The sequence below is a fragment of the Centruroides sculpturatus genome, unplaced genomic scaffold, assembly GCF_000671375.1.
Source record: "Centruroides sculpturatus isolate CEXI.00-Female unplaced genomic scaffold, Cexi_2.0 scaffold319, whole genome shotgun sequence".
Taxonomy (NCBI): Eukaryota; Metazoa; Arthropoda; class Arachnida; order Scorpiones; family Buthidae; genus Centruroides; species Centruroides sculpturatus.
Genome location: NW_019384636.1, coordinates 179,575 through 198,111, shown reverse-complemented (window position 1 = coordinate 198,111; position 18,537 = coordinate 179,575). Strand labels below are relative to the sequence as shown.

The window sequence follows — 18,537 nt, the reverse complement described above, 5'->3', positions numbered from 1 at the left end:
CCAACAAGCGTAGTTGAATTATCAAGCAAATTTTCATTTTCGTTNATATGAATAATTCCTTATTTTTTAATATCTACTAAAATTTTATACATTACTTCACATTATTTGCATCATTGAAGCAAATCATTTGGATTATATTTTTTTGATTATTTTTTATAAGTTCTCATTTTACTTTCTAAAAAATAAAAATAATACAATTTTGTGATTTAAAAATTTTTCTTCCTTATGTTCAGTTTATATCTCAATATTTAAATACAGTATAATAAAAATACAAATAATTGATAATGCTGCAGATAATTTTATACGTAATACATTTATTTAAAATAACTAGTAAATAAACAGAGATAATAATTTAAAAAACTTTTAATCCGTAACTAAAATATAAAATACGGACATTTAAACGATTTTTATCAATGCGACATTTACTCTGCGTGCAAGTCATTTATGTGTTATATATATCTCGAAGCGACATCTGGTATCTAAAAGTGGAAGTAAATACTGTATGAGGCAACGTCATCGTCTGCTCAGTCGAAGGTGGCGCCACACTAAAGCTATCGATTTCTCCCACAATCCATTTCGCGATGGTCGGTGTTGTGAAGATGGTTGATTTGGATTTGACGAAGTCGATGTTGATGATGATGATGCTAATGTATTTGAAATGTTAATAGTGTGGTTATGCCTCGTAACGAGATGAAAAGAACGGGGGGTTTTTTTAAAGGGGTATTAGATGGTCTGCGATTATCCGTAACGCAACCGGTGAAATCCGAATGCGAAATCGAAGAAAGTCTTAAACCGGAACACTTCCAAGTTGCTAAGGTGAGAAAAAAAATTCCAAATTTCTATCTTTTTTTTTTTTTCATTAAATATTTTCTCTTAAGTTCTTATCCAGTTTAATATAAGAATAGTGAAGCGGTCCGACACTCGGGGGGAGGGAAAAAAACCTGTAACCGTACCTTTTAACGGAATGAGAGTTTTCTACGAGTAAACACACAGAAATAACTATGATTTACTAACCAAAAACCGAGAGAAATAATTGATTTGTTTTTTTGTTTACATTACCAGCTTGGGCTATCATCAATTCGATCCATTCGCCAACACTAATATTCTCTTATAACCTTACTTTTTTATAATAATAATTGCTTGTTTAAAAAAAAAGTCCTTATAAAACTATCCATAATAGACTGTTATTTGAGAAAGCAAACTAATTGCCTTTTTATGTGTACTTTAATATCATTTAGTGCAGACCCCGTACTTTAAATGCCCTCATTTGTACTTTTCATCATTTACTTCGCCTGTAATTTTTTAAATTAATACAACATTTGAAAATACTTTTATTATTTATATTNAAAAATTTTTAGAAAATCAATAATAAAATAGCATAAAATATTTATTTAAATATTATAAAATTCAGACAAGAAATTTTAATTTTTGTCAGGATTTATTGATTTTTTTCTACTTTAAATACAAATTTTGACATTTATATTTTTATCTGTTGGTTGATTTCTTTTTTTTTGTATTTGATCAATTTTAACTTTTTATATTCAATTTTTGACAATTTTTAGATTAAAAACAATTTTTAAATGTTTAAGAAAGACATAAACAATGTGAATCATAAACAAACTTAAGAAAAAGTAATAAATGTAATACTTTATTGAGATATAATCTAGTCTTGAACTACATTTAAAAGACTATTTTGAACTTAAGCCAACATTTCAAATATGTTTAAAAAATATTGTTTTTTATATAACAAAACTATATATTTATTAAAAAAAAATTAATATTTAACTCTACAAAGTAAAACAAGAAATAATGCTTTAATAGAAAAAAATTTAGGAAAAAAAGTACAAATAACATAAATTCAAGCATTTTCTGGTTATATGTTTATTGATTTTTATGTAACTTTTTAAATTATTATATCATATTTAAATCAATTTAATACCATTATTTAATTTTTAAATATTTTTAAAAATAAATTAAGTTAAATATCACTTATTAACAAATATTATCAGTAACTATTAATTATTAGGGATTAAACTTACGTTTTTGATCTTCATTTATTTCCATTGTATTATATTGAATTATTTTATCTGTATTTGTTTGCAATGGAGAAAAATCCGAGGACATGTTAACTGTTTAACAGACAAAAGCTCTGTAAATACAGTTGTACTGTACAGTACATCAGACAAACAGGTGTTGAAGCATGTTAGCTAATTTGAAATTTACGATTAAAAGTAAATATTTATGTAGAAAAAACTGAATATTTTCTAATTTAAGTTAAAATATTATTTTTAAAATTCTATAATAAAAATATAGAAAACAATTTAAAGTAATTTGTTACTATACAACGTTATACTGTATATATGTACAGTACTGTACACAGGATGTGTATGCAATTATGTAATCTATAACATGCAGACATTTGTTTATAGAATTTTTTATATAAATGTTGAATTTTTCATAGTCTACATTATTTCCAACAGATTACATTATTTCCAACAGATGGAAGCAGCATAAAATTATGATGTTATAATTAAAAATATACAGTGGCCCAAAAGTCAATTAACTATTCTAAAGACTAAATTTTTGTCTTATACTTAATCATATTTTTATCGTGTTTTTCGTCAATCTTGTATAAGAAAAACACTAAAAAGCACGGTTAAATGAGTTTTGGGCTTGCTCTCTACACAATCAAAATAAATAAAATTACTTATGTTTTAGATTAATTTTAACAATCTACCTTTTAAAATTTATAAAATGAGAAGAATACTAGAATAGTTAGTATGTTAGGTAGTTGTAGAATCACGCACGAAGAAAGAAGTTGCAGTAGACATAGAGAAAAGGAAACTATGTTTTCCGGATGATAATTTTCGCAAAATGCTTTTCATATTATCAAAAGGTGTAAGTATAATTAGTGTTAATCTTCAATTAACGAATTCAAAAATAAAATACAGTAAAAGCAGATATAAGAAAATTGAAATAACGTATACATTATTATTTTTTTAGCATTCATTTTTCGTAGAAATCTGTTTCGAATAAAGCGAATAGCTTATTGTTTCGCGTGACTGAATGTTTCTTAGGATTGCACACCTTTCTGTATTTGTAATGATAGAGAATATTCTTAAAGATAAGAATATAATGTGAATTTTAAATATGATTTATTTTCTTTAATATATTGACGTTTAAATAACATACGTAAAGACACCTGTACCTAAATTCGATTTTCACAAATGTTTTGTTTTCGGTTGTCTGTATTATTAATGGAATATTTATTTACAAATAACTGAAGCGATTACGGATACGAAAACAGTATAAAAAATTCTGAGCGAAAGAGATGTTATCTTTCCAGTTTTATTTATTCATCCACCGACGTTTGTCACAGTTGATGCGATGATATTTGATGTGGATCCGCTAATTTCCGCATACCGCCAAACAGTCTAAACGTAAGAATTATGACGTAGTTTTCCTGACACGTGACCTGGTAATTGTAGATAGTTGGGTGTGTCCCGTATTTCGGGGTCCGTGACCATTTGCGCCCTATTTCCTACGATATATTCTATAGGATAGAAAATAGAGTTCTGCTTTTTATCCTTTGATAAATTCTTAATTGAGTATAAGTGATTATACTGATTATTTTTATACAGACGAAATATTATACATTATCCCGTAATGCGTTTTAGCTGTAAATCAAATAAAAATTAAACTTTATCGAGTCCGAAACGCGTTAACTATACCTGTACTATGATAAATACTGCATTGAGGGTAGAAAGAACGCAATTTTTGTTTGATTATAAAAAAATTCTAAGAGTTTTAATTTAAATTGAATAGAGTATAAAGAGATTGATTATGTCTGGTATGCAGTTGTTTACAAGATTTTCAGCATAATTTTTATTTTTATTGCGAAATTCCATCACACTTACGAATGTTTTTATACAAACTCTTGAAGAAAACTGGTTTATTAGAATTTTAAGTAGCGATAAATTTTTAGTTTCGCTTTTACAAAAGTTATTTTTCCCACTTTTTTTTTTATAACTGATATAAATATTTATGAATGGCGGGATTTTTCAAAATTAAATCAATACGAACTTCTCGAGTTGAGAAAGTACTTTAGAAGTAGTAGATTTGCGGAGGTATCGTTATACAAAGTGTCAGTTGTACTTGACGTTCAGAAGTGGAAAGTGGCTGATTATACAGCAGAAGGGAAGACATTACTGACGCAAACGGTGTACCTGCTATGATAAATGGGTATAGGGCAGAGAAATGTCGTACACCGCGTAACATCTCTTCTAATCTCCCAACACCGAGAAAAGAAAAAAGAATGAAAAACTCCACAGATTTAAAACTTCGATCAAAAAGAACTGTTGCTTTTTCGTCGTTAAAATTTTATTTAGAGCTTATATATTACAAATAATTATGTAAAAATGAAATATAATCACAAATATTATATATTATTTTTATAGTTATTTATGACAAAAATAAATCGTTCTATTTTTATATCTATTGAAATAATCATTTGCCATTCTTACATGATATGAACTACTTAGAATGTGAATAACGGTTTTCCTTCTCATCACGAATTAGCCCATCTTATTTCAAATATAATGGTAACAACAAAAGATAGATACCGAACATACTAGGCTGCGAGTGGGAGGAAAAACGCCTTTTGACGAGCTTCTTTTTATCACGTGAACTAATCGATAAAGCATTGGTTGGCCAGTAGAGGCGCTTTGATCGCGTGATTTTTTTTCCTATATTTTGCGCTTTTGAAGATTTTATTATTTTTTTAAAACTTTTTCATAAAGTCTCGTATTTTAAATCTTTACTTTTTATGTTTAAAAGTTAAAATTAAACATTTGTTTGTTTTGGTTTATACACTCGCTAACGAAAAAATTTCCAGATTTGTATGTTATAGCAATAATGCATATTGTTTTGTTAGCATTTTTTCTTTATTTTTTTAAAACTATATAGATGTATTAATTAATTTTATCTCATTTTGTGGTTTGTAATTCTTTTCCCCCCTTCTAGATAAGAAAAATGACTTCTTATGACTTATTGAATGAACTTATTTCTAACAGTGACACATTTAGCGATAATCTTCGTGATAAAGATTGTCTTAATAATCTTTTTTTTTTCTCTCTAATTTTTTCGCTTTTATCAGAATTATAAAAGTAAAAAAAAATCAAATTTATTCATTCAAATGAATTTTTGGACATAATTTTTGTAATCTCTTATAATCCCCTTTTCTATTATTATTAATAGAAATATTATAAATATTAACATATAATTTTGATTGCTTCAGATATCTTTTCTACAATTTTTAGTCTCTGTGTCGTTTATTTATTGACGACAGAATATTTTAGCTCCAAGAATTTTATCAAATTTTGATAAAACAATTTTGAAATTTTAATTTATTTTTAATATTTTCAAAATATTTTGAAGATTCTTAGTTTAGTTTAATTATATGCCTATCTCAACAGTTTTATCAGTTATTATTTGCAGTATTTGTTTTTTTAAATATTTTTTATCGTAATATAATTTTTTAAATTTAAAAGTGAAAATCTAAGCCATTATTATAGACGATTCTTTGAAATATGTAAAATTTATATTGTTAATTATTCATTTTGTTTCCACTTTATTTTTTTCATACACAGGAGATTGTTATTGAAAACATAGATAATTATTGTTATAAATCAGAGTTATGAAATATTAATTCTTATGCCTCTGTCCGTACTGTATTCAATTTTAATTATATCTTTGTCTATGTCGGACTTAGTATATTAATAGGACTTATACAGGTAAAAAAATAAAGAATTTGTTTTTTTTTCTGAATAAGACTCCTATTTGCTAAAACTGATACAACACCAGTATAACAATTCCTATCTATAGGCTGTACTAAGTCCGACGTAGACAAAGATATAATTAAAATAGTTATGAAGCTTTAAAGTAATTTAATTAGAGAAAAAAATAATTTTTAAATCAAGAACAAATTGCCGAAAGTGCACTGAATAAAGTTCAATTAACTATCATTATTATAAAAAGTAATACTATTTATATAGTTAAAATTATTTGAAATAAAAAAAAAATCAGTTTTATCTGTATTTTTTGGAGATGAATAAGATGATAAATGCACTATGAATTGAAATAAAAAAAATCTGTAATTTAAATTGATGAAAATGTGGTCTGTAATATTTCCTGGGCGATATTGAATTTATTTACTTACAACAATTCAACAGTCTCGTAATATATCAAAATAATATTGGATAAAACTAAAGAACCAAAGAAATTCTAACGGTGTTTGTTTGATTTTAACGATATGCCGAGAATTGTAATATGATATATTTATTATGTCTCAGTGGTTTTCTTTTATTAACTGTTTTTGAAATATAAAACTACGTTCTCTTAAACTTTTCAAAAATCTCAAGCTGTTTTATGGAAAAGTTTGTTATAATGGTTGGCTTTGTTGAAGGAAGAAAGTTTGTGTTATGTCTTCGCTAAAACGTAGCTTACAGAGAAATGAAGAAATCTTAGAAAATATTATAAAAACAGCATACTGATTCGATATTAAAACAAAAGAATGTAATCTTGATTTCAAGAACTTATTCATGTTTGCATTTCTGAAGTCGTAACATATAAGGAATTCAAAATCAGCCAATATTTTTCAATTCGTTTTTTTCTCTTATGTCAATAAAAAAATAATAATATAATCAATGTACGATTAGTTTTTTGTTTATTGAATCTTGATATTTATTTTTGGAATCCAAAATTTCGGCTTAAATATAGAAAATATTTAATTTAAATCCTTTTACATTTGTTTATTATTATTACTATTATTATTGTTGTGTTTAGTGGGTTATACTCGGTTCACACCGGTGGCTGTGTACTATGCCGGACCAGACCAAGGCATAAAATTAAATACAGTGGTGCCTCGTATAGCGTACGCCTCGAATAACGGACTTTGTGTTTGACCGTTACGTGACTCGAGCAACGGACTTTCCGTTCGGCAGTTACGTGAGACGAACAATGGACTTTCTTCGACCAAGTGCGAATGATGTTTCCACTCTTTTGCCGTTGTCAATGACAATCTGCTATTTTTAGGATATATTAGTATTATTAGAATGTATTATTAGTATATCTGAAGTAGAAATGTAATGTAATATATGTTGATGATTCAAATAAACGAAATGTAATTGTGTAGATGCCGAAGTGGCGGGACGAAAACAGGTTGTAAAAAACAAACTGAGCGAGAGTAGCTCGTAGAAGTGTTTAGTGATCTTAATTAATAAAGAATTATTCGTATCATATAATCTGGCAAGTTAAGTCATTTATAATGCATCATGGCTTCTAAAAAAACAGAAAGGTGATTTCAATTGAAACAAAGCAAGAAATCATCAGGAGTGAAAGTTGACAAAAACTTTCTTGTCGAATGGGGAGAGGTTCAGGAGTTTACCAACACTCATTATCCAAACAGAGCTGAGGCCAACAGGATCAATGATCTCTACGATGACACCTTTGTCCGTCATTTCCGACAGGTGTTAAAGAAGAAGGAGAAACAGACCACCTTGGTCATGTTTTTCAAGAAGCCAGCGGGCAAAAAACAAAGGATGGAACAAGAGAAGTTGACCCTGCAAGTTCCGGTAGCCTCTCCTGAATCTGACTCCAATTAAAAAACAATAAAAAAAGACCCGCTGCAATGTGTAAAAAGTCTGTATCTGTATGAATGTGTAAAGAAAGTGTTCTTCCACCACCTTCTCACAACATCTGACTACCCGGCATAATTGGTGTCTGCTCCATTTTCATTTTTTATGGTACAGTACGGTTATTTTATGCTGCGGAACGAATTATATGTTTTAACATGTATTTCTTATAATGGACGTTTCACTTAACGGACGTGCACATGGAACGGATTAAGTACGTTGTACGAGGCACCACTGTAAGTGTGTCAGTGTCTGTATTCAGGAATTTCCTAAGAATATGGCATGCATTCAATATAGTGGCCTTCTGCAGTGTGATGTATGTATTTCTATTCAATTGTAATGTTCCCAGGCTTTTGTGTAGTGTGTGTGGTATCATACCTGTACAGGAGAGAACAACAGGTACAATAAGCACTCTTTCCATCCTCCACAGATGCTTATTTCCTGGGCGAGTTCTGTGTACTTGCTAATTTTTTCAGTGCATATGTTTTGTACATTGTGAGTGTTTGGAATGGCTATGTCTATAATGTACGTAATTTTATTGTGTTTGTCAATGAGTGTGATGTCTGGTCTGTTGTGGTAAATTGTTTTATCTGTGATTATGGCTCTGTCGTACATTTTGTGCATGTTGTTTTTCAATACTGTCTGTGGAATGTATTTGTAGTATGGTTCGTGGATGTCTAATAATTTGTGTTTGTTTGCAAACTCTTGGTGTATTATATTTGCTACTTGATTATGTCTGTGTAAATAATCTGTGTCAAGAGCTTGCACCCAGAAGTAATGTGTTGTATAGTTTCTGGCATGATGTGATATTTTCTGCATGTGTCATTTGTGAGTGTTGTATCTTTGAGTATGTGTTTTCTGTAGTTTTTAGTGTTTATGACTTGATCCTGTATGGCAATCATGAATCCTTCCGTCTCCCCAAAGAGACATCCTCGATCTAATCAGCTGTTTGACGCAGTTTTCTCAACAAAATTCTGGGCCTGGTCATGAGGATGCCTGCCATAGAATGCCTTTCGCACCCACGATTGCTTGATGGTGTCTATGCATTTTTTATGTTGTTGTGTCAAGTCTGTATGATGTGAGTGTAAGTTTAATGGTGTGTTATTTGAGTCTGCTAGAGTTACTGCTTTATGTAATTGTGATGTTTCTTGTAGAAAAACTCTTGCAGTGACTATTTGTTTGTAGTGAAGGTTAACTATGTCAATCAGGCCACGTCCGCCATCTTTACGTGGAAGGGTTAATCTTTCTGTGGCAGATTTAGGATGATGTTTATGCTTAGTAAGCGTTGTTCTTGTTTTCCTTTGGAGTTGCTCGAGATCTGTGTGAGTCCAATGTATAACTCCAAAAGAGCATGTGAATACTGGGATGACATATGTGTTTATTGCTTTAACTGTGTGTTTTGCATTTAACTGTGTTCTGAGTATAGCTTTTATCCTACTTTGGTATTCTTTAATTAATGTTTGCTTTATTTGTGTATGTTCTGTTAGTTTGGCCTGTTGGAATCTTAAATGCTTGTAGAACTCGCCTTCTTCCATGGATTCAATAACGTCTCCATTTCTAAGTGCAAAATCTTCTTTCTTCAGGATTCCTTTTTCTATGTGAAGTGTTTTGCATTTGTCTAAGTTAAACTCCATTTGTATGTCCTTGATGTATGAGTGTGTGATTTGTAGGAGCTGCTGAAGTTGTTTGTGTGTGGATGCATAAAGTTTTATGTCGTCCATGTACATGAGATGTAACAGCATAAACTGTGTTGTTTTTTCATGTTTGATATTGTAGCCATAATGTGTGTTGTTTAACATGTTGGATAATGGGCTCAGGGCTAAACAGAACCAGAGAGGACTCAAGGAATCTCCTTGAAAAATTCCTCGCCTAATGAATATTTCGTTTGTTTGTATGGAAGTGTTACTAACCCTGAGATGTAGTGTTGTTCTCCAGTGCTGCATAGTGTTTTGGAAGAATGCAATGAGTGATGGATGTATTTTGTACATGTGTAGACTATGTAGTAGCCAACTGTGTGGAATACTGTCGAATGTTTTCTGTAGTCTATATATGCCATGTATATGATTTCTGTGTTGTTTGTGTGCTTGCCGTAGAATGACTGAATCTAATGTGTATTATTATTATTATTGTATATTTATATTAATGTTCCACTGACGTTTTTAAACACGCAATTCATTTGTTTGAATTTCATCTGTTAATTATATTAAATAATTATTATTATATATTATTAAAATATTCATAATAGATGAAATTATCTGGCTTAATTGTCAACTGGTAATATTTTATAATTATTTTAAAATTAATTTCAAATTGTATATTTCAGATTAATTTCTAGGTGAAAATAGCACAAAAGAATCATCTGGTTTGAATATTTTTGAAAAGTTTTTAAATATAATTACTATAATTATTGTTTTTAATAACTATCTTCCATTATATAACAAATGGAGTAATTCTAAATAATTTTTTTTAACATCTAAAATTTGAAATTTAATATTTTTTTATAACATGTTATGAAAATTTGATTAAAATTTGCTATGATCTATCACAATTTATACAACTAATTTTACGGCTGTTATATAACATTATACAGTACCGTAGAACTTAATGTATTCTATTTTATAATGATAATAAAACAGAAAATACAAAGTTATTAGGAATTTCATATTTCTGAAATGGATAGGACTGATTATCATATTAAGATGGCTTTAATTATAAGTTTATTATAACTCAATTTATAATAGTTATTTATTTATGCTTCTAACACAATAAAGTGTTATAAATTAAGACACTTGGCGGGTTTTCTCATCTTTATTATTAGTTATTTATTATTATCTATTCATCTTAGTTATTTATTATTATTAACTTTTAATATGGGAAAGTGTTTCATTGATATATTTAGTGATTTAGTCTAATTTGATGTTGTTTTATAATATTTAAACTTACGTAAAGTTATTTATAATACACAAAGAATTTAATTTTACTGTATTTATATTAAGCAGAATTTGAAATTTATATTCATCGGCATTTATGCTGAAAAATCACTAGACTTTGCTAAATCATAGGTTCTCAGCCTTTTTTGATCTAATGTCATAGTTCTTGGTAGAATATCAATGAACCAGTGTCTCATCAGATATGCTCGTGAAAAGTAAATTGAAGATCTGCTATTTTTTAAATACAAAATATAATAAACGTATGGAAATAATTAACATTTTAAAATGACTTTTGAAATTTTTGTGCCATTTGTATGAGAAGTTCCTGTCATAGTCCTGTTGAGAATCACTGAACTAGCTAAATTCCGATAGTTACATAGGAGTTTTTAGGCAGATATAGAGAGATCTGACTAAAACCTAAAAACAAATAGAATATACATAAAACTGACGTGTTTTTATAGATGTTTTAAAAATATTTGCATATCTAATCTGAGATTAGGCAAATGCCAACTTTGGCGTAAGAAACTTATTTCTATTGCAAACTAAGTTCTTACATCAAATATTTCAATATATGTAAAAGTGAATCTAAAATCTTCTTGTAAAACCAATATATATCTTAGTTTAAATTTAGGATATATATATATATAGCCTATATATTATATTCTGAACTTCAATATTTTTACCCAAAATATAAAGTAAATTTTTATCTGCAGCTTAAATATACCATCTGCTTAAAATATTTTTCTTTCATCACGATCATTATTGATGCATTGTATGTCAACTGTATAATAGATGAATTAGTTGAAATGTAAGTAAGTTAGAAACACTAAGAGAATATTCTTAGAATTACTCAGGACGTCGAAAATAAAGTAGCTAGACGGAAATAGGGAATGGAAAGATAGTGTTATCAAGATTTAAAAATATATTAATTCAGGAAAAAATATTACATTTCATTGGGGATTTATCTAGACTAGTAACAAATTATGGTAAAAAGACTTGGTTCATAAGTTTATTCGTTTGTTTTGTCGTAAATTCAAAATATAATTCGGAAGATGTTTTTAGAATGAGCAAATGCTTTCCCTAAAGCAATTTCCAGAAATTTTAATGTTACTATTTTTATTAACCTAGTGATAGTGAAATATAATAAATAAAATTTTAGTAAATATATTATAATATATATGAGAAGGTTGTAAAGATGAAATTTTCTAGATTCCATTACATATATAACAATGAAGGCTAGATGAAATTTCTAAAAGTTAAAAAAAAGTTTAAAGTGAACTGCTAAAATGAGTAAAGTTTCGGAGCAACTGAACAAATATATTTTTCTTCCGAAGAGACTATAATTACCTGAATTGAAATGACGCAAAATTGTGCTAAGAATAATGATAAACGTGATTAATAAAGGCTGCAATAGAATTGAGACCAGGAGTGGAATATCTACTAGTTAAGAAACCACTAATTTCTATGAGTAATTGGCGTAGTAATATAGGAAAAAGTAAAAGAATTACTTCTCGGACAACTAGTATAATAGGATCGTTTTGAATTAGCTGTACTTATTAGAACTTCAATTTTTTTTATTGTCGATATTGGTAGAAATTTCAATTTATTTTTTAGAATGTTAAAGATAAAACAGACTCGATATTGCGAGAAAAACTTTCTTTAAAAAGAAAAAACCATAAAAATAAACGAAATGAAAATTGCCAGACAAAGGATTCACGACAAGCACTAAAGTATGTTTTCGAATAGATTTATAATTTTAGACTTTTGAATTTAGTTATTAAATTTAGTTATTAATATTTTAAAAATATCTTAAAAATATTAGTCAGTGTCTTGTATAATTAAATGCATTATGGATACTATAATTTGTATCTGTGTGTATATTTTATTATAGAAATTTTGAAAATACAATTGTATTTTGTTTCATTTCATTTTAATTTAGTATTTCAAAGTTACGTAGAAATAATAATCGATAAACAAAGTAAGTTTGTTTAATTTTCCTTTTCTAAAATTGTATTTATGTTAAATTATATATTTAAAATAGTATAGAAATTGTTGCTGTCAATTATTTATATAGATTCTTTTGAATTTATATAAGTAATTGTATAACAAAATGTTTTAAATTATATTATAATGTGCAAATTGTTCTTGGGTATTAATTATGGATTCTAATATACTATTAATGTCTGGTCGTAAGAGATTATATATCGTATATTGATAGACTAATTTCATCATAAAATACTATGAGTTAGGATCAGCTGAATTTACCATTTGTTTTATATACCATAACTTGATTTAACTAATGAATTTATCCAAAAATAAATCAAATTTAAATTGTTAGATGTACAGTTTTTTTTATTTTCTTATATAAGTAAATTTAGAGGAGAAGGTGGTATTATGGAACCCCAATTACATTTTAGTGAATTTTTAATAACTATCTTCCATTATATAACAAATGGAGTAATTCTAAATAATTTTTTTTAACATCTAAAATTTGAAATTTAATATTTTTTTATAACATGTTATGAAAATTTGATTAAAATTTGCTATGATCTATCACAATTTATACAACTAATTTTACGGCTGTTATATAACATTATACAGTACCGTAGAACTTAATGTATTCTATTTTATAATGATAATAAAACAGAAAATACAAAGTTATTAGGAATTTCATATTTCTGAAATGGATAGGACTGATTATCATATTAAGATGGCTTTAATTATAAGTTTATTATAACTCAATTTATAATAGTTATTTATTTATGCTTCTAACACAATAAAGTGTTATAAATTAAGACACTTGGCGGGTTTTCTCATCTTTATTATTAGTTATTTATTATTATCTATTCATCTTAGTTATTTATTATTATTAACTTTTAATATGGGAAAGTGTTTCATTGATATATTTAGTGATTTAGTCTAATTTGATGTTGTTTTATAATATTTAAACTTACGTAAAGTTATTTATAATACACAAAGAATTTAATTTTACTGTATTTATATTAAGCAGAATTTGAAATTTATATTCATCGGCATTTATGCTGAAAAATCACTAGACTTTGCTAAATCATAGGTTCTCAGCCTTTTTTGATCTAATGTCATAGTTCTTGGTAGAATATCAATGAACCAGTGTCTCATCAGATATGCTCGTGAAAAGTAAATTGAAGATCTGCTATTTTTTAAATACAAAATATAATAAACGTATGGAAATAATTAACATTTTAAAATGACTTTTGAAATTTTTGTGCCATTTGTATGAGAAGTTCCTGTCATAGTCCTGTTGAGAATCACTGAACTAGCTAAATTCCGATAGTTACATAGGAGTTTTTAGGCAGATATAGAGAGATCTGACTAAAACCTAAAAACAAATAGAATATACATAAAACTGACGTGTTTTTATAGATGTTTTAAAAATATTTGCATATCTAATCTGAGATTAGGCAAATGCCAACTTTGGCGTAAGAAACTTATTTCTATTGCAAACTAAGTTCTTACATCAAATATTTCAATATATGTAAAAGTGAATCTAAAATCTTCTTGTAAAACCAATATATATCTTAGTTTAAATTTAGGATATATATATATATAGCCTATATATTATATTCTGAACTTCAATATTTTTACCCAAAATATAAAGTAAATTTTTATCTGCAGCTTAAATATACCATCTGCTTAAAATATTTTTCTTTCATCACGATCATTATTGATGCATTGTATGTCAACTGTATAATAGATGAATTAGTTGAAATGTAAGTAAGTTAGAAACACTAAGAGAATATTCTTAGAATTACTCAGGACGTCGAAAATAAAGTAGCTAGACGGAAATAGGGAATGGAAAGATAGTGTTATCAAGATTTAAAAATATATTAATTCAGGAAAAAATATTACATTTCATTGGGGATTTATCTAGACTAGTAACAAATTATGGTAAAAAGACTTGGTTCATAAGTTTATTCGTTTGTTTTGTCGTAAATTCAAAATATAATTCGGAAGATGTTTTTAGAATGAGCAAATGCTTTCCCTAAAGCAATTTCCAGAAATTTTAATGTTACTATTTTTATTAACCTAGTGATAGTGAAATATAATAAATAAAATTTTAGTAAATATATTATAATATATATGAGAAGGTTGTAAAGATGAAATTTTCTAGATTCCATTACATATATAACAATGAAGGCTAGATGAAATTTCTAAAAGTTAAAAAAAAGTTTAAAGTGAACTGCTAAAATGAGTAAAGTTTCGGAGCAACTGAACAAATATATTTTTCTTCCGAAGAGACTATAATTACCTGAATTGAAATGACGCAAAATTGTGCTAAGAATAATGATAAACGTGATTAATAAAGGCTGCAATAGAATTGAGACCAGGAGTGGAATATCTACTAGTTATGAAACCACTAATTTCTATGAGTAATTGGCGTAGTAATATAGGAAAAAGTAAAAGAATTACTTCTCGGACAACTAGTATAATAGGATCGTTTTGAATTAGCTGTACTTATTAGAACTTCAATTTTTTTTATTGTCGATATTGGTAGAAATTTCAATTTATTTTTTAGAATGTTAAAGATAAAACAGACTCGATATTGCGAGAAAAACTTTCTTTAAAAAGAAAAAACCATAAAAATAAACGAAATGAAAATTGCCAGACAAAGGATTCACGACAAGCACTAAAGTATGTTTTCGAATAGATTTATAATTTTAGACTTTTTATAGTAAATGAATTTAGTTATTGAATTTAGTTATTAAATTTAGTTATTAATATTTTAAAAATATCTTAAAAATATTAGTCAGTGTCTTGTATAATTAAATGCATTATGGATACTATAATTTGTATCTGTGTGTATATTTTATTATAGAAATTTTGAAAATACAATTGTATTTTGTTTCATTTCATTTTAATTTAGTATTTCAAAGTTACGTAGAAATAATAATCGATAAACAAAGTAAGTTTGTTTAATTTTCCTTTTCTAAAATTGTATTTATGTTAAATTATATATTTAAAATAGTATAGAAATTGTTGCTGTCAATTATTTATATAGATTCTTTTGAATTTATATAAGTAATTGTATAACAAAATGTTTTAAATTATATTATAATGTGCAAATTGTTCTTGGGTATTAATTATGGATTCTAATATACTATTAATGTCTGGTCGTAAGAGATTATATATCGTATATTGATAGACTAATTTCATCATAAAATACTATGAGTTAGGATCAGCTGAATTTACCATTTGTTTTATATACCATAACTTGATTTAACTAATGAATTTATCCAAAAATAAATCAAATTTAAATTGTTAGATGTACAGTTTTTTTTATTTTCTTATATAAGTAAATTTAGAGGAGAAGGTGGTATTATGGAACCCCAATTACATTTTAGTGAATTGTAAACAAGGTATCATAACTACATTCACATTTTTTGTGCGAAAAGTACTGGTAACTAGTAATCTAAATGTTCCTAATTGGATTTTTCGCTAGTGTAATTATAAGTATGGTTTTTGAAGGCTTTTGTACAAAAAGTCCGAAAGTAGGCTTAGAGAAAATCGGGTGGTAATATGGAACCTTACTGTATATTTTCAAAAAAATGCTTTAATGTAGCCAAAAACAAATAGGAAAGGACAAAAAATGTTAAATAATTACAAAATTATTTACTCCAATGTATTTTATCGCAAAAATGCTTTTATAATAGAAAAATATGACCTCCATCAACAATATATATTCCAGCAGCTCTTTTTCGATATTCTCGGGAAGAATTGGCTTTCTACCTAGTGTCTTTTTCACAAATTGCTCTGGAGGAATGTCTGCTTGCAAATAGAAAGTTCGGAGGAGTTGAGTTCCATATTACTGTAAAAGCACCAATGGGGTCCGTATTTCACGCATCGCCATCTCGAATTAACTTATGTCTGTCGAGACCAAAATTTAAAAAACGTGAACATCACACAGATTAATATGTACCCCTAAGTCTCTGGAACGGAATACATGCACCAGTGAACCTACAACTACACGATTTATATTTTAAAAATAATTAAATTCACTTAGCATTCAAAACTTGCGAATTTTGAAAAAAACAAATTTGCTGATTAAATACGGACAACCGTTTAACTGAAGTAAAACGGGTTTTCCCCTTGCTATGGATGTCTGCCTACTTCAGTTCAGCCACATTCCGCTACAGTTCGCCTTTATTATCAGTTCGAAATGGGGTGGTTCCATAATACCCGCAGTGTTCCATAATACCACCTTCTCCTCTACTATTAATAAAATTAAGACCCAAGTTTGTAAAAAAAGTCATTACAGTAGAGCATCGATTATCCGACCCCCGATTAACCGTCACATCGATTAACCGACCGTTCTAGACGGCAAATTTCAAATGTCCACTAGTGATGTGGCACTACAATATTTGGCTATGTCTTGGCTATTTTAATATTATTTTTGTTAAAGTTTTGCGTGTTTTAGCTGGCAACACTGGCTAGACCATGAAAGGAAGGCTAGTATTTAAACGAGATTTAATTTTCTAACAATGAGTGGTCGTTTGTTTTGTGAACAATAAAATAATTTTAAAATATTTTTTAACGATACAATAGCTACGATTATTATTTTTAAAAAAATTTTGTTAGGCTTAACATCGATGAAAATTCAACGTGAAGTATGTTAATAGCAATATACTAATTACATGGGATATACTAATATGCTAATTTACTATACTAATAATGTATTTTTTCATTCTTTTCGATTATCCGATTTTTTCAGTTATTCGACCAACTCGAGTCCCCAATTGAGTCGGATAATCGATGCTCTACTGTATTTTTTTATTAACCTAAACATTCCATAACTATGCCATGACTTTACTGATTTTTTCTTTACTTGGCAGTTTAACAGTAGTTAAAATATTTTCCTTAAGTTTATTGTTTTGCATTTTATGAAATATTTATAAAATTTAATTATTCGTTTTTTCTATATATATTCTAATTTCTTAAAAATCTTATTTTTATTATTTAATATATATTTAATCCTTTTTCCAAACACAACTTTACAGAAGTCTGATTAAGATAAATTTGCTTTTTTGGTTTTAATTAAAATTTTATAATTGGAAGCATTATTTCTAAATCCTAAACGTTATAAATGAGTTAATGGACTAAAAAATGCAAACAAATTAATATAATTGAACGAAATTGTTATGAATAAATATCAATAAAAAAAAAAAAAGTAAAATGTAAAGTAAATAATGTGAGTAGATTATTTTAAGTTTTACAGTGAGAAAGATTTATTGCGATGATATAAATGCAAACAAAATCCGTATTATTTAATAGTAATTTTTGAAAGGTTTAAATTATCTCATTAAGATTAATGCTGTAATAATGTGTTTGTTTTATATATCAATTTTTCAAATATTTTCAACAAGTTTTGTAGAGTAGTTTTTAAAATGTTTGTTAACTATACTCGTACTTATACTATAATCGCTCAGAATTAATAGTATTGGTAGTAGTAGAATTACTGAATGTTATGGAAAGAATTCCGTTTTCTGTCAAATAGCTTTTGATTTGTCAGTGTTTCAATTCTAATTCATAAGAAAAAGAATCAATTATTCCATAAAAATATTTTTTTCTTTGGAAGAAGCTTCAAAATTTAGTTTAATTATTAATGTATGTGAATAAGATAGCGACACATTTTTAAAATTTAATATTGCCAGTAAAAATACTAAAATATTTCGTTTTGACATTATAAAATATTTTCATTTTAGGAACCAATTTAATACTGCATTACAGCTGTCCTAGAGCTGAATATAAGTAAACAAATAATGACGTTTTTCGAATAATTTATAATTTTTGATAAAATCTTACCAGAACGAGTAACTTATATCGTTATTTCAAGCGTAAGACGGAATTATACAAATTAAGTTATAGCTATTGCATATATA

General features: G+C 27.2%; 1 protein-coding gene across 1 annotated transcript in view; it reads left to right on the top strand.

Annotated features, from left to right (window-relative positions):
• The first annotated feature begins 519 nt into the window (after positions 1-519).
• Positions 520-18,537, top strand: part of LOC111625861 (syntaxin-binding protein 5-like) — a 181,612-nt gene continuing 163,594 nt past the window's right edge. The window contains exon 1 of the mRNA XM_023369101.1: positions 520-816. Coding sequence (XP_023224869.1) covers positions 676-816 — 141 coding nt within the window. The 5' untranslated portion in view covers positions 520-675. The remainder of the gene's footprint in view (positions 817-18,537) is intronic.